The 20,540-nt window shown below is 40.0% G+C and overlaps 2 protein-coding genes across 2 annotated transcripts in view; one reads left to right on the forward strand and one right to left on the reverse strand.

The window, feature by feature from the left end:
• Nucleotides 1–162: 162 nt before the first annotated feature.
• On the reverse strand, nucleotides 163–13,818 carry arhgef38 (Rho guanine nucleotide exchange factor (GEF) 38; the record flags this gene model as incomplete). Its single annotated transcript, XM_079552596.1, has 14 exons — nucleotides 163–511; nucleotides 2,271–2,581; nucleotides 3,977–4,178; nucleotides 5,118–5,255; nucleotides 5,325–5,693; nucleotides 7,341–7,460; nucleotides 7,539–7,643; nucleotides 7,721–7,854; nucleotides 8,591–8,790; nucleotides 8,868–8,885; nucleotides 8,973–9,120; nucleotides 9,196–9,313; nucleotides 9,504–9,688; nucleotides 13,608–13,818. The coding sequence occupies 14 exons, from the start codon at nucleotides 13,816–13,818 to the stop codon at nucleotides 329–331; spliced, it is 2,442 nt and encodes an 813-aa protein (XP_079408722.1). The 3' UTR covers nucleotides 163–328.
• A 2,004-nt stretch (nucleotides 13,819–15,822) lies between these two features.
• The window catches only part of ppa2 (inorganic pyrophosphatase 2), a 104,719-nt gene continuing 100,001 nt past the window's right edge, over nucleotides 15,823–20,540 (forward strand). Inside the window, exons 1-11 of the mRNA XM_079553866.1 lie at nucleotides 15,823–16,056; nucleotides 16,430–16,494; nucleotides 16,566–16,610; nucleotides 16,671–16,724; nucleotides 16,797–16,916; nucleotides 17,015–17,101; nucleotides 17,602–17,728; nucleotides 17,929–18,056; nucleotides 19,152–19,237; nucleotides 19,316–19,385; nucleotides 19,461–19,500. Of these exons, the coding sequence (XP_079409992.1) occupies nucleotides 15,873–16,056; nucleotides 16,430–16,494; nucleotides 16,566–16,610; nucleotides 16,671–16,724; nucleotides 16,797–16,916; nucleotides 17,015–17,101; nucleotides 17,602–17,728; nucleotides 17,929–18,056; nucleotides 19,152–19,237; nucleotides 19,316–19,385; nucleotides 19,461–19,500 (1,006 nt within the window). The 5' untranslated portion in view covers nucleotides 15,823–15,872. The remainder of the gene's footprint in view (nucleotides 16,057–16,429; nucleotides 16,495–16,565; nucleotides 16,611–16,670; nucleotides 16,725–16,796; nucleotides 16,917–17,014; nucleotides 17,102–17,601; nucleotides 17,729–17,928; nucleotides 18,057–19,151; nucleotides 19,238–19,315; nucleotides 19,386–19,460; nucleotides 19,501–20,540) is intronic.

Genomic DNA, 20,540 nt, shown 5'->3' on the forward strand with positions numbered 1-20,540 from the left:
TTTTATTATATATATATATAATAACATTTTAATTTAATTCACATAAATATCTTCACATAAAGAATTGTCTTCATCTATATGCATGTCGCATGTTAAGTTACTTCATGAATAAACCTTTATCAAACACTGAATTACAAAAAGTGCTCAGGACAGTGCCCCGTTTCTAGTCACATTCATTATATCAATTATGAAAGACATGTAATTGATTAGCTGTCAAAATGATAACACTTTTGGTATGTCTGACACAGTTGGATCTTATGCAAATACATCCAAACACATAACATGTTTGCTGGTGTTGAACAGGCCTTTGGCTACATTAAAGTTGTTTTTATGCGTAAGACATCTTCCCCAAGTAGTTGGCTGGAACATATCCCTTCTGTCCATTGGCTTCAGCCAGCCACCAGTCCTTATTCCCGCCCAGGTCACAGAACTGGAGGATGCGCACATGCTGGTACTCCTGTAGGCTCAGCTCCTGGTCACCGCGGGCTTGAAATGCATACACGGCATAAAACTGGGGAACAAGCAGATTTTTGCATTGAATTATGGTGTGGTTGTGAAGAAAGTAAATAGTTCTTTCATGTTCGTCATTCATCGTCACATTCAGATACAAATGAATGCATTAATAACTTGATTAATGATAGGTGGACTGAGTTGAATGTGGTATGAGCTGGTTGTCTCCCGCAGGTAACACTCATTGTGCCTTTGGGCAAAACACTTCACCCACCTTGCCTCCAGTTCCTGTGTGCACTGTGGCCCCTTGATGGAAAATCCCTTTGAGTGCCTGATGTAGGTGGATATTATATAGATTGAGACCATTTTACAGAAGAGTCATGGTGGTTATTGCTACTGCCTCATAGCAAGAAGGTCTCGACTTAAATTCCAGGACCATATGAGGACAATCTATTTGGAGTTTGCGTGCCAATCTGGGTAGGTTCTCCCTGTGTGATGGGGTTTGCTACATCCACCCAAACATATAGGTCCAAGGCACTCCAGACCATGAACCTAGCTCAAAATCTGCAGAAGGGTCTTTAATCGCACAGCAAAGGACATAGTATATACTTAAACTGTAATTTGTGTCTCCTGGGTCCAGTATTTCAAACATAATCCATCAGAAATTCTTCTAATGGATTGGATTATTCCCAGATTTGATCCAAAATTGGGTATTTCAAACCCAATTTTCTTTTGAAGATTCAAATCCAGATTTGTAAATCCAATCCTACCTTAAATCTTTCAAAACTTTAGTCACAAATCCGGATCACTTTGATACAGAAATAATCATGATTACAGGTGAAACTCGGAAAATGACGTTCATTTATTATTATTATATATTATTATTTATCAAAAGTTAATTTATTTCTGTAATTCAACTTAAAATGTGCACCTAATATATGATAGCCTTTATTTGTTATAATTTTTAGGATTATGGCTTACAGTCCATTTTCAAAATATTCTAATTTTATGAGATTTTTAATTTGGGCAAGCTGGGCCATAATGATCAAAATTATAACAAATAAAGGCTATACATATCTCACTTTGCATGTAATGAGTATCAGTTTCACAGTTGAATAACAGAATGTACTTTTTAACTATATTCTAATTTTCCGAGTTTCCCCTGTATAATGATCCGTCCTCAGAGGAGGATCGGAGACTGATCCTGATGTAAAATTGAGTGTTTTCCTACATTTCATCACTTAATTTAGAATTTTACCACCCAATCTGTCATATGGCGCAAATTCATAAATTGGTGGATTTTAGATCAAGAGTTTACCTTTAACACCTTTAACATTTCAAATCAGTCTCTATCATAAGATAAGATAATCCTTTATTGATCTCACAATGAAGAAATTCACTCACTATCATTGTTCTTATGGCACAAAAATACGTACGTCTTCCACATCACTAAATGTGCATTATATCTGTGATATAGTATAGGAATCCGGATCATTTCTATCTGGATTTCAAATTTTGAAATACAGAGCCCTGAGCTGTGATCCTTGATATACTTTATTCATTTTTCCTTCACAGTAGAGGGCATATTTCAATGTGACAGTTGCTCAGGTGGTAGAGATGTCACCCTGTAACCGTTATATGTCCTTTGGGAAGACACGTCTCCCACCTTGCCCTGGTATGAATGTGAAAAGTGTGTGAGAGTGTGTGTGTGTGGTCTGGAGGCGATTTGATATACCATTAATATATGCATACAATTGGAAAATGAAAAAAACACCGGTAAAGTAGCTCACAGGGCAATTATAAAACTTTTTAACATTTACCTGTTGGGAGTCATCAATGATATCGTCCCCATCCACAGAGACCCCCTGGTCCTCTGGGTTGTCCAGCTCTCCCTGGAGGCCAGAGAGGGTGGAGCCGCTGTCTGTGGTGTTGAGATTGAAGCTGCACATACTGCTTCTGTTGCTGCCCGACACAAACAGGCTAATGTCGTCAAAGTCCTCGTCCGCCATTACAGTTTGCTGCTGCTGCTGCTGGGTCGGCTGCTGTTCCCGGACCGGCTGTCCTCCACGCTGAGAGTCTCTCAGAGGATTGTACTGCTTCAGAAAAGTGGAGTACACGTATCCCTGAGCAACTGAAAGAGACACAACAGGGAAAAAACGTTAAGCACTCGGGCAAATTCATGTTGTCAGATCTCTCAATTTCCCCAAATCTTCCTATATAACCACAGAATGTATTATCTCAAACTGTACACTTCTCAGCCCCCATTTTGACAAAACTTTAAGCCAAAATATGACAATGAGAGTTTAATACATTTACCTGCCTAATCATTTGTCTTTATCAGTGAATCATCTTTCTTTTGGTGACAGGTCATGACATCTCACTATGGCTATTGTTAACACAATGAGGAAATAAAGGCCTGGATTCTGAATGTATGGGCTGTGAGAATATTCATATTGCTGATATAAAGACAGAGATGAACAACAACTTCCTGGGAATACTTAAAATCCCTGAGGAGCAGACGCCGACGTCGTACACACTGTTTTTTTTTTTCCAAAGCTCACAAAAGAACTTGTTATTGCAGCGAGCAGCGCGTGCAGGCCGTGTCTACCCGTCCTTGTTATGAATACCCAGAGGAGATGCTTTGTACTCCAAGCAACTGTTGGTTCCAAACAAGGTGTTGGGATCTCGGTTGTTGCACTGAGACGCGGAGAGGAGTTGGAGATGCTGGCCCCTGTTGTGAGGCAACCATCTCCAGAGGAAATGGCATAACATGACAGCAGCCAGTGGGAATGAAGCTGGTATGCTGACTCCGGCGGTGCAAAGTGAAGTTTGCTATGTTTTTACACAACTGTTATACATGCAGAAGTATTCAATGCACTTTGAGTTGATATCTTCATTGACCTGTACACGCCCAGAGTAGACTTGGGGAAATTGTTCACGGTGTACCTCAGTGAAAAAAAGGGAAAATAAATCTCACACTATTAGGAAGGACTGTGGTAACCTCACAATACAATATCATGATAGTAGTTGTGGTGAGACCCATGGGATTACAGGAATACTATAGTGAGCCTTCAATGCAATCTTTCTCCTTTTTTTACTGCTAGACCCAATAGATTAGAATTTAACATATTAATCATTTCATCACATAAACTGTTCAAAGGCAATATTATGAAGCGCCTGATTCAGCGACACAACACCTAATAAAATATTTTAAAAAACACAAAGACTAGAGCAACATTTGCAAATAAGCAAGATTTACATAAATCTATAAGACAGCAAATACTGTATGCAATAGGCAAAGTAAACACAGATGGAGGTTTAAATGCAGTGTGTGCCAAAAGATGCTCAGCTATTTGCATAAATAATATAATAATAATATTATAAAAGGAAAACTAGGTATGCAGCTGCAAGCTAACTAATTATTGCAAGAACAAAGTCCTGTAGGGTTCATCGTGGACATATGGAAAACTACAGGAGACACTTTTGCCCCTGAGATCTACATCCTCACTCACAAACACAGACGTACCTCCAGAGTGCACAAGCCAGCGGCTGCTGCTGCCGAATGGGTCCGAGTCCTCCAGGAGTGCCACCAGCTCTCCCTCCAGGACGCTCAGGTCCTGCTCCTGGCAGCCATTACACTTCCTCTTCAGCTGGTAGATGCGCTCCCGGGGGTACTCGGCCAGTAGCCAGGCACGCTGCTCATCAGTCTGATGCTGCACCTCGGGCATCTGCCAGACACAGCGCACAGCAGTGAGTCAGAAAATAAGTCTACGTGTGTTGGTATAAGGACACTATGTGGGCGTAAGGCTGCTTGTTAGCAAGTGCATCTGGTCTCAGAAGGTGAGAGGTGATCTGCAAATACATTCACACATAAATATACAAGTACCTGTGGCCACCCACACATCGACCAGCTCTATAGGTGTGAAGAAATGTTCCCACTAACTGCCATAAACCTTTCAGACTGCTTTAAAGTTTTATATGATTCCTTATTAATGCTTTGATTTAAAACACTTTGGGCACCATAGCAATTTATATTATTGTACAACGTAAAATAATGGGCATGTAACCGGAAAACAATTAATTCAGCTCTATTGTCTGAGCACAAACACCCCAATCCATCCTGCTCTGACAGCACACAATAGATTGGCGCAGTTTAAACAAACCTTAAAGATTGTTTCTTTAAGCTTTGTTTAAACTGTGGCAACTGCTGGCAGCTATTACCCTGAAATGATTTGTACTAGATGCAATTTGAGCACTGACATGATCATAAGGAGTTTTCTGGACTTTGAAAACACAAATCAGCAAGTCGGGGATAAGCGTTGTGAGCTTTGAATGAAAAGGTGACGCTTGAACGAAACACAACACCAGACTATGTTTGCATGAGGGAGAATAATGAAATGGTTCAAACCTCAAAGTCAGTTGCCTAATAGGACGTTTCAAATAGAAATCTGCATTCAGGGCCTACATCTAATATGGACAGGATGAAATTTTATGGAATTTTGGGGGTCACTGCACAGATTAATTCTCCAAAGAGTGTGATAGATATCGGCCTAGGCACATAACGTGTTCTCTTCTACTACACTATTCCCCCTCATGTTGCACTGACGGGTGCAGGCCGCAGAATTATGAAAGCTTAGATTTTTCCCCTTCATCCCCCCCTTGATTACCATCATTTTCTTGTCCTTTTGTCTCTCAAAACTGACTTTACGCTCCATCAGTTTCTGTGCGTTGTCTTTCACGAAAGAGAGATTGCTCAGCTCCTCCATGATGCTGTTTTGAACTTCTGCCATGTTTGATAAAGGAACCTGAAACAAAGACAGCTCTTATTATTAGGCCTATTTAAGTGCACAAACATTCATGAATGACGTGCTCACAGGTAGTTGATGTAATGATGGAGCAGGGAGTAACAGTTTCTCCATAAGCTGCTTGAGGAGGGCCACTAATGACACTACACAGTTGGTGAGGATGGTGTTGGCAGCCAAGTTGAACCTTTGCAGCTCCTCAACCAGCATGGCATTGAGGGCCTCGTAATCCCTCCTCGCAGGGCCTTGGTCATCTGGCACCAGCGATGAAGAGGAGGGTGAGGGAGATGCTGATGACGCCGCCTGGGAGGAAGAGCGCTCCAGGCGGCTGCAGTAGTCCAGCAGCTTGTCGTACCGCTTCTGGATGAGCTTCTGTGGGGCTGTGAACATGCCCTGTAGTGAAGAGAGGGGCGCGAGGACCAACTGCTCCACACTGTCTTTCTGTAGGATGAAAACAGATCCACTGTGAGTTGTGATGCCTACTTAGTGATAGATCTACTGTCTATGCATTTATGTCATGAAAAACAATAGTAATAATGGAGGCAAACATGTGTGGGTATAGCCTTCTTATTAAGGGTTAGAAAACCTTTTCCGTGAGAAAACCATGCGCTTTGGTTGGCTAAATGCTAAGCATCAGTTGCTGATGCCGAGCACATTTTCTCCAGTTCGGCTTTACCCAAATCTAAAAGCTTGAATTAAGCCTCAAAATAGAGAGGATGAAATGCAACCAAAAGAAAGGCGGGAAAAGTAAAGCGTAATGAAAAAGCGAAAAAGAAAACAAACGTGACGAGACCGAGGAAAACTCAACCAAAAAAGACACAGAAAAGGGACAAAAAGAGCAGTGACAACGTGACTAAAGTTATGATCAGTTTTGCAGCTTAGCTTTCAAATGAGGTGTTACACTTGCCAAGCTCTCCAGTCGAGAAGCTTTTAGATTTGGGTAAAGCCGAACTGGAGAATATGCAGCTTGGTTAAAGTGGGGGGTCAGAGGTTTTTTAACAGGCATTTGATCCCGGGCCTGACATTGCCTACCCCTGCCATAAGTTTGTTATTATCAATTCTAAATATACTTTGCTCAATATACTATATATAAATCTGGGGAGGGGCGAAATTCTTCAGGTACCAAAAATATATATATATTGTTATAATGGTCTAGCGCAGGGGTGCCCAAAGTGGGGCCCGCGGGAGTGACTCTCAATGGCAAAGATGCAGTACACTTTTTGGCCACCAGCGTCAAATTGGGGGCGCTGTTTCACTCCTTTCGCAAAGTTAAGGAAACACTGTTCTGGTGTCTTGGTATTTGTCAGTCATAGAGCGTTGTAGCATCAACCTCCCAACTTTTTCCAAATTTTATTGCAAAGGTCATTGACATATATGACTTATAAACGAATTTATGCTGAACTGACACTTTCAAATTGGTCTAATATGGCATTTTCTTTGACTTAAAGAAATGAATGAGGTAAAGTCACAGTAGGTAGTGCAGGTACAGGTGGTGTTGTTGCACTATATTGCAACAATAATTGATTTTGTTCTACTAAAACTTGGCTTTTGTAGCATACTGTTTGCATAGATAGAATTAAATGCAAATGTATACCAAAAAAGAAAATAAAGTAACTCTTATTATTTGCAGTTGTATGTGTCTCACGCTGACATCAACGTGATTGGCCCGCGACCCTTAGGCACTTTTTCATTTTGGCCCTCGGAGACAAAAAGTTTGGGCACCCCTGGTCTAGCGTTTAAGATGATGGCTTTAAGTAGGGCAGCCTGATCAAACCAAATTAATGTTGAATAAAGATGTGTTCCAATCTTGAGGTTGTGTGACTGCGGTTGTATAAAGTTGAGTACTAAAGCCTTGAGTCAGGAGGACAGTGAATGGGTTGGGACACAATAAGCTACTGTTACAGAGCTGGCTAACAAGCCTCTGGTTTTGTGGGCAGGTGAGTGAAAGCCACAGGCAACGCTCAGCACCAAGGATCAAGTTTGTAGGCACACAAGGACTGTATTGTACTGGATGGAGAATAGCTGTGGCAAGTGAGACTGCTCCATTTTGAAGGTCAGGATCGCTCACTATACATAAAAAGAACTCACAAAGTGCTTGTAGGGGTCATTTCCGTTGTGATGATAAAGGCCATTTTTGTCATTTTTGTTGAACTCTTTGATGATTATTTCCATGTCGTGAGCGTTCTGGACAGCCACAGACAACATTTCCTGTTATAATAAATCAAAATTAATAGAAAGCATGTTTAATGTACCACATATGCGACTTGCTAATTCTGTTTTACATACCTGGGTTTCCTGTATGTAACACTGGACATTCTTAACCATCTGCCTGACAGCTTTCTCAAGGCTCCTGAACAGTTTTTCTTCTCGGTCAAAGACTTCATCTCGAACCTACATAGAACCATTTATCTCCTTTATCATTTCTGTGGTGCAGGTGTGGATTTATTAATTCATCGTGAATTTTGTACCTGTGGCTCAACTCCTGTCAGAATCTTGAGAAATCCAGCAAACCTGTCTCCTTTCTTTCGTATAGAGTGGATGTTGAATTTGTTCAACTTGCCCCTCAATGTGCCTTCGTCTTCCAGTCTCTTATACTTCATAACTGCATAAAAACATGTCAACATTGAATATGTTTGTGAAGATAGGGTAATGTGGGATTGATACGGTCGAAGGTAATAGAGAAAAAAAAGCAAACTGAAATGTAATAGACTTAACTTTGCTTAATCTCAATTAATCGTCATGGGACTTTTTTTTTTTCATTAGTCAATTCTGTGGCAGTATTGTAACATTTGATTTTGGAGTTTGGAGAAGTAAAATAGAAGATTTCTGTGTGTTAAAGGCGCGTTATGCAACATTTTATGTGGAGAAAAAAAAAGTGGTGCCTTGTTTGCTTTGGTGATTGATGCTCCAGGATCAATTGTTTGGAAGGTTTTCACAGCTGATGGACCCTCTCACCTGAAAACCTACAAAACTATTGATCCTGAAGCATTGGAGAGGCCACCGTGATTGAAAGCAAAGGTTCCATGCTGACCACTCATACAGGCGCTGGGTCACTACAAGGTCAAATACACAAAAAATATCAACTTGCTTTTACACATAAAAAGTTGCATACTGCACCTTTAAAGGGACTAGACGGAGTTTAAAAATGAGCCCACACCTATTCACCGCAACTGCCTCAAAAATCCTGCACTGTCACTTAAAAAGTTGTTAATTCGGGTCCAAAGTGCCGTCATGCATGGGCTTAATATATAAATTGCAGTTACGCGTAAGACCTGAGGTGGCAGTAGCGAGTATAAAAAAACATTTTCTAACTATTTTCATTTTTCATTTGGTATTACCGATGTCTTTGCGTCTTCTGAATTCATTGATGTTGAGGTTTATTATTTTGGCAGCTGTAAGGGCCTCTTGCACCGGCTGGTGGTCCGGGTGGTTCTCCGGCGTGGTCTGCCAAAGCTCTCCAAGAAGCAATGGGTACTTCATGATCCTCTGCACCGGTTTGATGAGCAGCGACCCCAAGTCTAACAAATTGGGCTTACCTCTGCAAACAGTTTGTTTCATTAATAAGATGAAATGCAACCATTCAAAAGTTGCATTATGTAATACTTATGTACTTACTCTCTTTCATATATTTTCCTGAAAGAAGATGAAAACAAAACAGTCACTTTTATAGTACAAGGGAAGTTGAGAAAGAATGTAGTTGAGGAAGTAGATGGGCCTTACTTCAGTGCTAACACACATGCAGTCAAATGTCTCTTTACTTCTTCCTCTTTGTCATAAGCTTTTAGCGCCGTGTTGGCATCATCATGATGATAGCAGTAAATCTTGTACACGTCCTCTAAAGCTCCCTTGGCCTGGATGAATACTTCTCCTAGAAAATCAAATTAGTGTTAGACTTTACCGACAGATGAATTGACTTGCACAGACATTCCGCGGTGAGTTGTACCGATGATGATTGCCTCTGGATCAGGGTCGGTCATCGCTTCCTGTAGTCTGTGGAGGAGAGCCGCTGATACCTCACACACGGTTTCCATGTTTGTGAAGAGACGGTCCACATCCACGACCTGCTCAAACACAGGGTAATTCACACAATAGTGGTTAGAAAGTCAAGACTCATCATTTTTTTTGCCTATCAATGTTTTTAAAGAAATAATACAATTCATACTAATGTCAGTAGTAGATAGCTGTTCAATATTTTATCCTACTTGACTTAATATTAATTCTAAATATATATAAATCTCTCTGATGATCTACCTGCATTTCCCTCAGTGGCCGGACCACCTCCCTGATGCACAGCTCCAGTTCTGTCAGGTAGTCCTTCTCTGTCTGCACCAGCTCCTGGATGACCTTTGACCTGCGCTTCATCTTCCTCAAACGCAACTCCTCAAGATCCAGTGCTGGAGAGGTGGGTGTGGACAGATCCGATGGGGTCAGCTTTTCTGTTAAATAAAGACACAATGAGGATGATAGGTTTGATATCCTGTTTTTTGTTTTCCACACTCTATTATTTTTGATTTACTGCTGCTTGTGTGCGGATATAAGGATGCACGTTCACCTATGTGGGACAAACAAAGGTTTTCCTGTCATAATAATAATCCTGCTTTTAGCTTACTGACATGGTTTTGTCAAGAATGCGAATACAGTCACAGGTATGGTCTGTGTTCTACATCCAGTTCCCATTTCTGGCTGGGACAAATTACCATGGGAACAATCTGAGACCCCACTGTTATCAACAATGTCAAGCAAAACAACGTTTAAAATGTGGTTTAATAATATCCTTTTAAATTGATCCTCATTTCTTAGATTTGCGCTTTATTCAGTTAGGAATTACACTATCAACATTTTCATTATTAATATCTTGTAATCATCTTGGAATCCCCAGGTCTGTGTTCAGACCTTCAGGTGTGTACATCAATTTACTTTTTGTTATTACAAGTACATGTTTTGCAGTTCTTCTAATGTATTCTTTAGCATTCACATTTTTCTTTAAATCATCCTGGATCCTGTTCCACTTTTTTTTTTGCTAATAGTGAAATGAGACTTGTTTTGTCCTCCAATATTTTGAATATGCAGTTGTTTGTGAAAAGCATTTTTATCAATCGTGAGCTTGCAGGCTAAGTTTGTTAGTATTACTGTGACAGTGACCCTGAAAGTTGAGAAATGTGCGAATAAACACATTTGAGACATTCCCTCCCACTTTTATTGTTGTAAACAAAAGCAAAAAACAGTATAGGATCTAAAGACAAACATATGTTTCCTTTCTTAATAAAGGACAGAAATCCCCAATTTAAATTTCTATTTATTTTCAGACATCATTTGGATGAATTATACCTACTCAATATTACTCAGAATCCAATCTATTTTCTGTCATCAGTTCACAAATTCTGGTTACAATTTGACTCTGCAGGCTGTGTATATTGAAGCAACTGCTCGATCCCTGAACAGTCAGTGCTATTTGTCATGGATGATTTCTGCCTAATCTGCTGTGTAGTGAGATTCGCTTCCTGCTTCGGGGAGAGCGTGGCTGAGGGAGGAGACGGGGCGCGCCACTCCGAGGCCCGTGTCAGATTACGGAACTAATGTTGGAGGTGATGTAATGCTACGCTGCGCTCAGGCATTCCATCTGCTGCTGCTGGGAGTGAAACCAGGTTAAAAAGCAGAAGTGATGAACACACAACTTAGAATGCACACACCCATTCAGATATGCCTTCAAACAAGAGAGAAGGTTGGGAATATATAACAGAGCCACACTGTGCATGACATGTCATATAAAATCTATCAATGATTATTGTGTCGAACACTTTGAATTCAGGTCATGTTTGCATAGGCAGTTATTCATTCTGTACTTCATAAACCTTTATTGTCTCAAGGAAGTTTCCAGGGTAATAATTAATGCCAAAAAGTCACAAGTCCCACTCATCTCTATAATAGACAATAAATCAAAGTGATTTGGGCTCAATATTATCAGCTAGAAAGAGTCATTTGTGGCTTTTCAAAGGTTCAGTTTCAGCTTACAACAAACATAATTCCCCTATACTTACCCTTTACAATACTTTGTCATTTATTGACAGGGTAAAGTACCAGTACACATATGGCCCTCAAGTATGTATTTTTGATATGGAATGCAAGACTCTGTTAAATTGTAACCATAATGTAAACTAACTTATGCTCGACTCTGTACACATCTGTGCATATTGTATTGTTACTATGAAAGCAATACTCCAAATACTTGCAGTTGTCCAGCAAAGCTTTTGTAACACTGCCTTTTCCAACCCTTATAAATAAATATGAAATGCTTGTACAATGACAGATAAAGCACTTACTTAGTTACTGAAAATCATTTTTAAATTTGATCTTTTTTGTTTTTCTTTGTTTTAAGAGCAATGCAGCCTCAGCACGTTTGATGAAATGCCGGTTGTGATTAGACAGCAGAAATATGGATGAGGATCACGTTCACCTTTCACCGGTGTCAGGTGTCTATGTGGGTTCCCGACGAGAATAGACCCCGGAATCTGTGGCAGCCTCCACCCGTGAGAAAACGCCCTGCACTGGGATATCAGGTGAGGTCTTTTTATTGGGGAAAAAATGTTTTTCACCAAGCACACCTTTTAAAATCACACTATAAGATGATTTCACAGAACAAGTATTGCTACAATATCTACAGCGGTTATATTTAAAGTTAATGCAATGTTCAACAAAACTATCGTCATCCACAAAATATTTATCCGATAAATGCTGAAATTATTTTAACAACAACAACAGTCTAGATATTGCTGTGTAGCTACAAATACCTAGTTAAGCTGCAGGGTTTATCCATCAAAGACCAAACACTCATCTTTATCTTCTAGCTAGTGAAACCAAAATAAAGACTCTTTACAAAATGCAAAAAATTGCAATACAGGTGGTATTTTGTAAAGGTAATTACAAAATGCTATTTTGTTAAAAGCAACAGAATTTTAATTAAGAGTAACACGGTACAAACTTGCTAATTTGCCATCACTATGTTTAGCAGAGCCTGGTTGTCTTCATGAGTTCCCATGAAAGTAGATATGGGGCTTTTCACTTTTCAACTTATTGTAAAGGATCCAACAGACTGCCTCCAGAACACAATACACGGCATTGTGTATCACATATCAGCATGGAGGCAAAATGACATGCTGGACTGTCAGACAGCAAAAGGTACAATAGCATTTATCAATTTTAAATAGTCTGCACATATAGTAAGACAGTCAAAGTGAGTGATGAGTTGATATTTCCAAATTAGGATAATCTGGTAAAAATGAGTCAACAACTTCAATAGAAGAGTACTGTTCACGGAGGGGTTTTTGATATGAGGTTGCCATGGCAGCGTATATGGCTTGGACAACCTGTTTGACAGGCAGATGTGTTCTCAAACTAGCAGCACATCACATGCTTCCTCCTGGGAATGATGTCATCGGCGTGTCAATATTTGCTATGGTAATACCCCTGTAAATATGTAATAGTGTTTGTCGGGGCTGTAGTCAAACAGGGCCGGAGATTGGTTTACCCTAAACATCTCTGTGTTTTTCACAATCTTGATGCAGGTTGTTGATGAAAACAGAAAGTGCAAAAGAGTTGCAGAGAGTCTCTATTGCAAGTAAACATTGGGTGCTGATGAAGAGATTTTAATTGTGAGCTCTGACAAGACTTTTAACCTGTGTGTCATTTTTTTCTGAAGTGTTGTCCAGTGAAAAAGGAAATCCAGTGACACAGGAAATACTTCATACTTGCAGCGTTTATGCATTGTTCATTAGTGAGAAGCACTATTTCCCCTGAAGGGTAGCATTCCTTGTTGCTGACTGCTCACTTGTGAAGCCAGTTCCATACACGGCAAATATGTGTTTTCAATATGATGGTGTCAGCAATTACTTATGCAGTATTTGAGACAACAGACAGTAGTGAACCTATGGAATATACATTACATAAGACCTTTATTTATTTTTTTAATTGCTTCATAGTGATTTTTATTTTGCCGCAGAATGTTACGTGGTTTAACTTTACTTTGTATCTTTATGCCTTGTTTACTAGCTGCCCTGAGTACCTACAGCCACTCCTTTAAGCCTGAGTTTGGAGCACAGTTTGCATATGTGGCTTCATCCCTGTGGGAGTATCTTCTCCTTCTCAGTGCGTAGTAACACAACAGGTGCTTAGTAGTAAAAGCTTCTTCACCACTTCATTGTGACGTTATGTGTATTGATGCGTGGTAACTTGATCTACTGTTGGAAATCTATACATTTACCTTGGCACATCATTGATTACAACTTATAACTTACACAACTTCATGATATGAGTAAGTCTGGTTGTTGCCATAGTTTTCCTCTCCGGGGAGATCATTACCTTTAAGTTTAGCGCTGTATTCCGTCTTGTCTGATTGACTCCTCCTCACCAGCGTCCCCAGGTTGATGTCACCTTTGTCATCAGCTACTATAGTGTCAGTCTTTCTCCTCTCCAGGTAACGCAAAAACACTGGACGGTTCCTCCTTTTGATGGTTCTGTCTTTTTCTTTCTCCTTTTCCCCGCCTGAGGCCTCCTTCCCCTTGGGCTCCATGCTGAAGCTGTCCTCTGCCCTGAACCAGACAAGTCCAGTCAAAGGGGAAGACAGAGGCAGAGAGCGAGAGGACAGGAGTGTGGGAAGTGTAACAGGTGTATGGTGCTCTCTGCGCAGGTAGCTCCGCCCCACTGTCTATAGCTGTCAGGGAGAGAGTTGTGGGCATGCCTCTTCACAGGACCTTCAGGACCCGTGCATAGTAAAGGTTGAAAGGTGCAGAAACTGTGCCAGAAAATGCAGGAAATTACCTTGAACTTGAAATGATAAATTGTCTGTCTAACTATTATATTCCTTATTTTACAAAATAGTATAACTTTAGGATTAGTCTGGTCATTAGTCATTTCATTCAACCTTTTTTGTTTTGAAATAGAACTAAGTTACATGACATCATTTTTAAGCATCACATTGACTATTACATTTTAGTCCCTCATGTCCCTCACCTTGAAAATTTGATTTTTTTTTAACAACTGAACTGCCAGAACTTTGACTACTTAAATGATAATTGTATTGTGTTTACAGTGTTACAAAGTGACCTGATCCCTATGTTTATACAACATACAGTGCATATGGGCGTAATGTGCTGTAAGTGGTGTTTGGTGGCCTCTGGTGGCAGTATAATCAGCATTACAAATTGCATTGTGCATCCTATACTCCTGTTTGCTCTGACAATTGCCCTGCATATCATATCATTTGCTCATTGATATTCAATAAACAACCGTAGTGGTAGATTGGTTTTGAACTTCATGAATTCATAAACAATTTAGACAACATGCAAGTATTTTATTCCTGGCTAGTTTCCAATATTTCAACTTGAAAACACATTTTTTTATTAGTACTATTGTGACCCACACTCAAGTCAAAAATTTCAAATATACATTGTTGTCTCTGCTGTCACTGAAATGTTTGTGACTATAGTTATTACATTACATTACATTGAATATTATTAACAACCTAAACCTGCCGCTAAAGGAGGGGATAAAATAACTACTCAAAGATAAGAAACCAAGTTAAATATGTTTGTGCTGTACTCTAAGCAAAATGACTCAATGTCGTATCAAAGCTTTCAGGCAACCAAGGTAAAGACCAGAATGCTTTTAATGACCACCTTTTATGGCTTTGTGCCATGCCTTATGTGTGCTGTTTGTTTGAGCAGATAGCCAACCTACACAACATAAAAGGGCCAGAGCAGATCTGCCAAGGTGGGTGTTTGTTCATGGCACAATGGATACATATGGTCTTTGATCTGACTGATGAAGTATTGTGGAGATTATGGGCTGCATTGAAAACTATTACCTCAGGCTCAAAAAAGTGTATTTAAAGAATTAAAGCGCTGAGCCAAACAATTAATTAACTGTTGAATATGTTATAGCATTATGTAAGATTTGTCATGAAGGCCTAATTATTAATACAGGCTCTCAATACGGCAATAGCCTACAAAACATTGCTTCCAACTGATGCAACAATACCTTCTTTTTATTATATTAGCTTATTTACATAGATCTATTATCCCTGCGTATCACTTAATGTCAAATATTTCTTCCAGGGCAACGCCGCACTGGGGGCCTGGGGGAATTAGGCCTACATGAATTGATCAAAGGTCTTCTTTGTTAATTAGGGATAATTAAAAAATACAAAAAAGAATAGATTTTGTGTTATTAGCATCCGGTTTGGTGAATGCCAATAATCAACTCGGCTGTTGACAGGTGTGACATCCCAGGTCACATATGGCAACCTCTGATGGCAGACGCTGGACACGTGTCGAACGCACTTCAAATTAAAAGCACCAACAAGATCATTCATTGATATGCATTTTCTGTATCACATCATTTCTCAATCTTTAATTCGGTATATTTGATGTTTTGGCTGATTTGAGTTTGAAAAAGATTGAGCGATATGCCACAATGTGATACACAACTGTACCTCGGGACTTTATTGTGAAGTCGTAGTCTCGAGGGCGGAAGTCGTTCGTTGTCTCTCTCGTGGCGCTTACGATTTCGACGGAACGCGCGTGGCGAGGTGACGAACGGGGAACAGGAACCGGAGAAGTGCCTATCATGAGATCGCTGCTGCCGCGCTGCTCGGTGGGCTATTTTCTGCAATCGTGCGCTGCATTTCCAGCTTTCCGCCACAAACGAGTCACACAAGCAGCCGTACATCAACTATATTTACAAAAAAACATGCATTATCTCACAGAAGAAAGAGGGCGTCCCAATTCTCACGACTACAGAATTTATTTCAGTAAGTTGCCATTGTGACACAAGCTGGTATGTAGCCACTACATATTTGCTACAATGTTGTAGATTCCACGGCTTTTTTCAAGTAACGGTGACTGCATGACCTTCAACAAAGACGACCCGTGGAAATAGTACTTTCAGCCTTGCTACTGCAAATCTAGAGTCGTGTTTGGACTAATGCTGCCTTAGTACTGTTTTGTGACATTCTCCGACGCTGCACATAAGTATATCCTGTAGGCTACTTTTTTTTTTTTTTAATCCAATAGATTTTGACTGAAGCAACCGATAACTCATAATAATCAGGCTATGGCAGTAACTTATGTGCAGTAGTAGGCTATACTTGGAAATCAAAACATCTGTCGGTCCTGTATTTATAGAAACCTCAGAAGGAAAGTACATTTCACCGTTTCATGACATCCCACTTTTTGCTGGAGCAGAATCAGTAAGTTCAAAACCACATTGTAATATTGTCAGATCTGATAAATAGCCCATTATATCTGCCTTTGCTTTCAGGAAAATGATACACCTGCAAAGAAGACCAAGAAGAATCACTCTGAGGTAGTGAAATTTATATGGGAATGTCTTAGAAAATGGCACATTGACCTTTCTTATCTTTAGGTGCTTTATAACATGGTAGTGGAGGTACCTCGATGGTCGAATGCCAAAATGGAGGTAATAACAATAGGAACGTTGTGTTATTACTCTTTACAATGTTAAACTATGATTTATTGATCCCTTTTTCAGATTGCAACAAAGGAACCTCTTAACCCTATCAAACAGGATGTTAAAAAAGGAAAGCTTCGATACGTGGCGAACATCTTTCCTCATAAAGGCTATATTTGGAATTATGGCGCTCTCCCACAGGTGATTTAGACATCGATTAATTGAGATTATATCCTGCTGTCTTATTTTATTTAATTATATATTCTTGGCTGCCTGTTTTCTGTTTGTTTATTTGCAAGACATGGGAGGATCCTAACCACACAGACAAAAATACAGCGTGTTGTGGTGACAATGACCCCATAGATGTTTGTGACATTGGCACTCAGGTGAGATGATTTGATAGTGGTGGAATAGGGATCAGTCTTGATTCATAAATTATACTTTTACATTTTTAATATTCACCAAAACGGATTTTCCTTGTCAGTACACAGAATATGTAATTGTTGCTTTGTAAGTCTGTTAACTTGAAGCCACACCGCGTACAATTTCATCAATAGAAATTAATTTTATCACAGATATTTTTAATGCTGAAAAATATCTAAAACATGAACAAACAAACACGTGTGTTTGCTGTGTGCGGCTCACCTCTGCTTAGACCTGACTCTAACTTTACTGGGAGCCGGACGTCTCCAACTCGTCTCCATGGAGCTGTTGACCAAAGGCAGCCAAATATGGGATTTAAATAGGTTATCATCCAAATCCATTGTTTGATTACCCACTGCAAAAAGTATGTTCTGTGTTTAGGTCGTCATCAGGAGCATTTGTGTTGCTGGCAGCAGTGTAATCAAAAATCTTACACAGTGTGTCTTTAATTTTGTTTCTTCAGGTGTGCCATCCAGGTCAGGTGATTCAAGTAAAAGTTCTCGGGATTTTAGCGATGATAGATGAGGGTGAAACCGACTGGAAAGTCATTGTTATCAATTCTCAAGACCCAGATGCTGAAAACCTCCACTGTGAGTGAACTTTGATCAAGTATTTTTTGCTTAAGCGTTAAGTGATGGTCACACAAAGTTGCTACTCTCTCTGCTTGTTTGGAAACGAAACAATACGGGGAAACAATCGTGGGGCATTTTAATTAATGCTCATCCTTTTACATTTATTGACAAAAATAACTTGTTTATTAATTCCCCATTCCACTATGTATTTTTCCCAGCCCTTGAAGATGTTCGTAAGAGCCGGCCAGGTCATTTAGAAGCAACAGTCGAATGGTTTAGGAAATATAAGGTTCCTGATGGAAAGCCAGAGAACACATTTGGATTTGGGGGGCAGTTCCAAGATAAGGTAAAAAAAAATCCTGATCCTGAAGTTTAATTCACATTTTCCATGGTTGGCTCTTATCAAGGCTGAAAGGTTGTTTTGCAGCTGATCAAAAGACCACATGCCAAAAAATGTAAAATCAGTTTTCTGTCAGGTATTCACTGTCATGGCGTCCTGATGGTAAAGGCAAAAAAATGTTCTCATTTTGAACGTGGTCGAGTTGTATAAGCAGAGCCTCACGTAGCGTGCCATCGCTACTGAGGTGGGATGCAGTAACACAGTAATTTTGAATTTCCTAAAAGGACTTGAAGACAAAAAGTCAAGGGGAAGACCCAAAAAAATGTCACCAGCACTGAGCCAGAGGATCTCATTGGCTGTCCGTCGAGAAACTGATGATCCTCAACCCAAATGAACGCGTTACTGGAACCGACTGCAGCCCAATCACCATCAGAGGCATCTGTGACTGAAGGGCTTCAAAAACTTCCACAGAAATGACTGTCTGGACTTTGAAAAGAGAGCATCAAACATTAGACACTGAAAGTGTGGAAGAAAGTTATATTCTCTAATGAGAAAAAAATTTACCTTGATGGTCCTGATGGTTTCCAATTTTCCTGGCATGACAAGCAGGTCCCACCGGAACCATAACGATCTGCTGCTTTTTCCTTCAGTGGAGCTTCAGGTGGTGCAGGGGCATGAAGCGGCCGTTGACTTTGTGCAGATGTTACAGAGAGCATCCCCCATGATTGAGGCCCTCGTCTGTGTGGGAACCACTGGATTTTATAGCAGCACGCTACACTTCAATGCTCACAGGACGTCTTCCAAGAGAAAGATATCACTCTTTTGGACCATCCTGTGGTTTCCCCTGATCTAAATCCAGCTGAGAACCTTTGGGGATGGATGTCAAGGGAAGTTTACGAAAATGTCCGACAGTTTCAGACAGTATGCCCTTCCTGAGGCCGCCTTCACCACTTTGAGAAATGTTTCCACTCACTGCCTGGAAACGCAACTAATTTTTGAAGTGATCGATTTGTGCCGTCTTTCAAATGTTCTTTTTAAACTTGGGACTGTATAAATTAAATCTATTAACTAATGCCAATTGGTGATTGTTTGTCTTTCCAGGACTTTGCCATTGAGGTTATCAAGTCCACACATGAGCACTGGAGGGCACTAGTTCTGAAGAAATCTGCTTCTGGAGACATTGAATGGTAAGCTATAGAGGATACATGTGGACCATGGTGTGAAATATTGAAGTTCAGAAGTAACTTTTTCAATTTATGTTGTAGCAAAAATGTGTCATGCTGTGAGAGTCCCTTTAAATGCAGTGACGAAAAAGCAAGTGCCGTGGTACAATCGGTAAAAACGTTATGGCTTTTTTCCCCATTAAGAACATTTTTCTCGAACTAACTTTATGATTTGTTTGATCCATAGGCACCTGCATTTAACAGTGGACTCCCTGTGTCACCAGAGGGTAAGTTGAGTTTTTTTCAGTGCCCCCCAATAATTGTAGAATCTTTGATTATGGCATTGAATTGTATTTATATGGAAATATGGAGGGAAACGGGTAAAACCATTATTTATTTTCTTGCAGTACCATTATTGCCAGCAGAGGGAGTAGTGAAGCGGTTGAAATGAGAAAAAAAACTATAGTCTTAAAATAAAATGCATGTTTTGTAATACAGCTCTGAAATAATACCAGTTTCAACATTCTGTGATGGCCCAAATCTTTACTATGAGTGCTATGGTAAATTACTATAAATACAGTTTACTTTATTTTGGTTTGAACAATATGTTTAATTAAAATCACTCGCATGACAAAAATAATGATCACGGTTCTCCATGGTCAAAGGGACGGATGGTGCAGATTTGCAGCCGTGCTTTATCAGTCTACCCCAGGGCAACTGTGGCTTCAATAGTAGCAATACTGTTTTGATTTAATGTAATTTCAAGGCAGAAATAATGCGGCCATAAATGATGCATGTGACCTGTTCACTTACTTACTACAGTATGAGTGGAGACAGCTGTCATGGCAAGAGTGTTGCCTTTTGTCTTTCATAAACAGAAGTACAGCTGCAAAAGCATTATACTTTATTTTCTGCATCTTTTGGGAGGGAAAGGGAAGAAAGGGAATTTATTTATATAGCGCCGTTCTTGAGCTTTGTCAAAAAGCGATTTGAATAGGACAAGCTCATCAAACACGGATTACAAGTTGGTGGTAAGTTATGCATGTCGTCTCTGCTGCCCTTGGATTAGACCCGACAGAAGCACAGCTGCAATAACAACACTCACCAAGGCTACCTGGTATTCCCGTCACAGTCCCCATCCAGGTTCTAACCAGGCCCATCCTTGCATTAGTTCCAACGAGATAGACTCTATGTACCAGTCTGTCTTACTCTGTTAAGATGGCAAGCCAGGCAAGGCTCCAAACTCTCCAAAAAAAAAAGAAAAGTGTGTTGGATCTTTAGATCAGAACACCTGTCTGCTTTATCCACTATTGATCTTATTGGGATT

The sequence above is a fragment of the Gobius niger genome, assembly GCF_951799975.1.
Source record: "Gobius niger genome assembly, chromosome: 3".
In the NCBI taxonomy this organism is placed as follows: domain Eukaryota; kingdom Metazoa; phylum Chordata; class Actinopteri; order Gobiiformes; family Gobiidae; genus Gobius; species Gobius niger.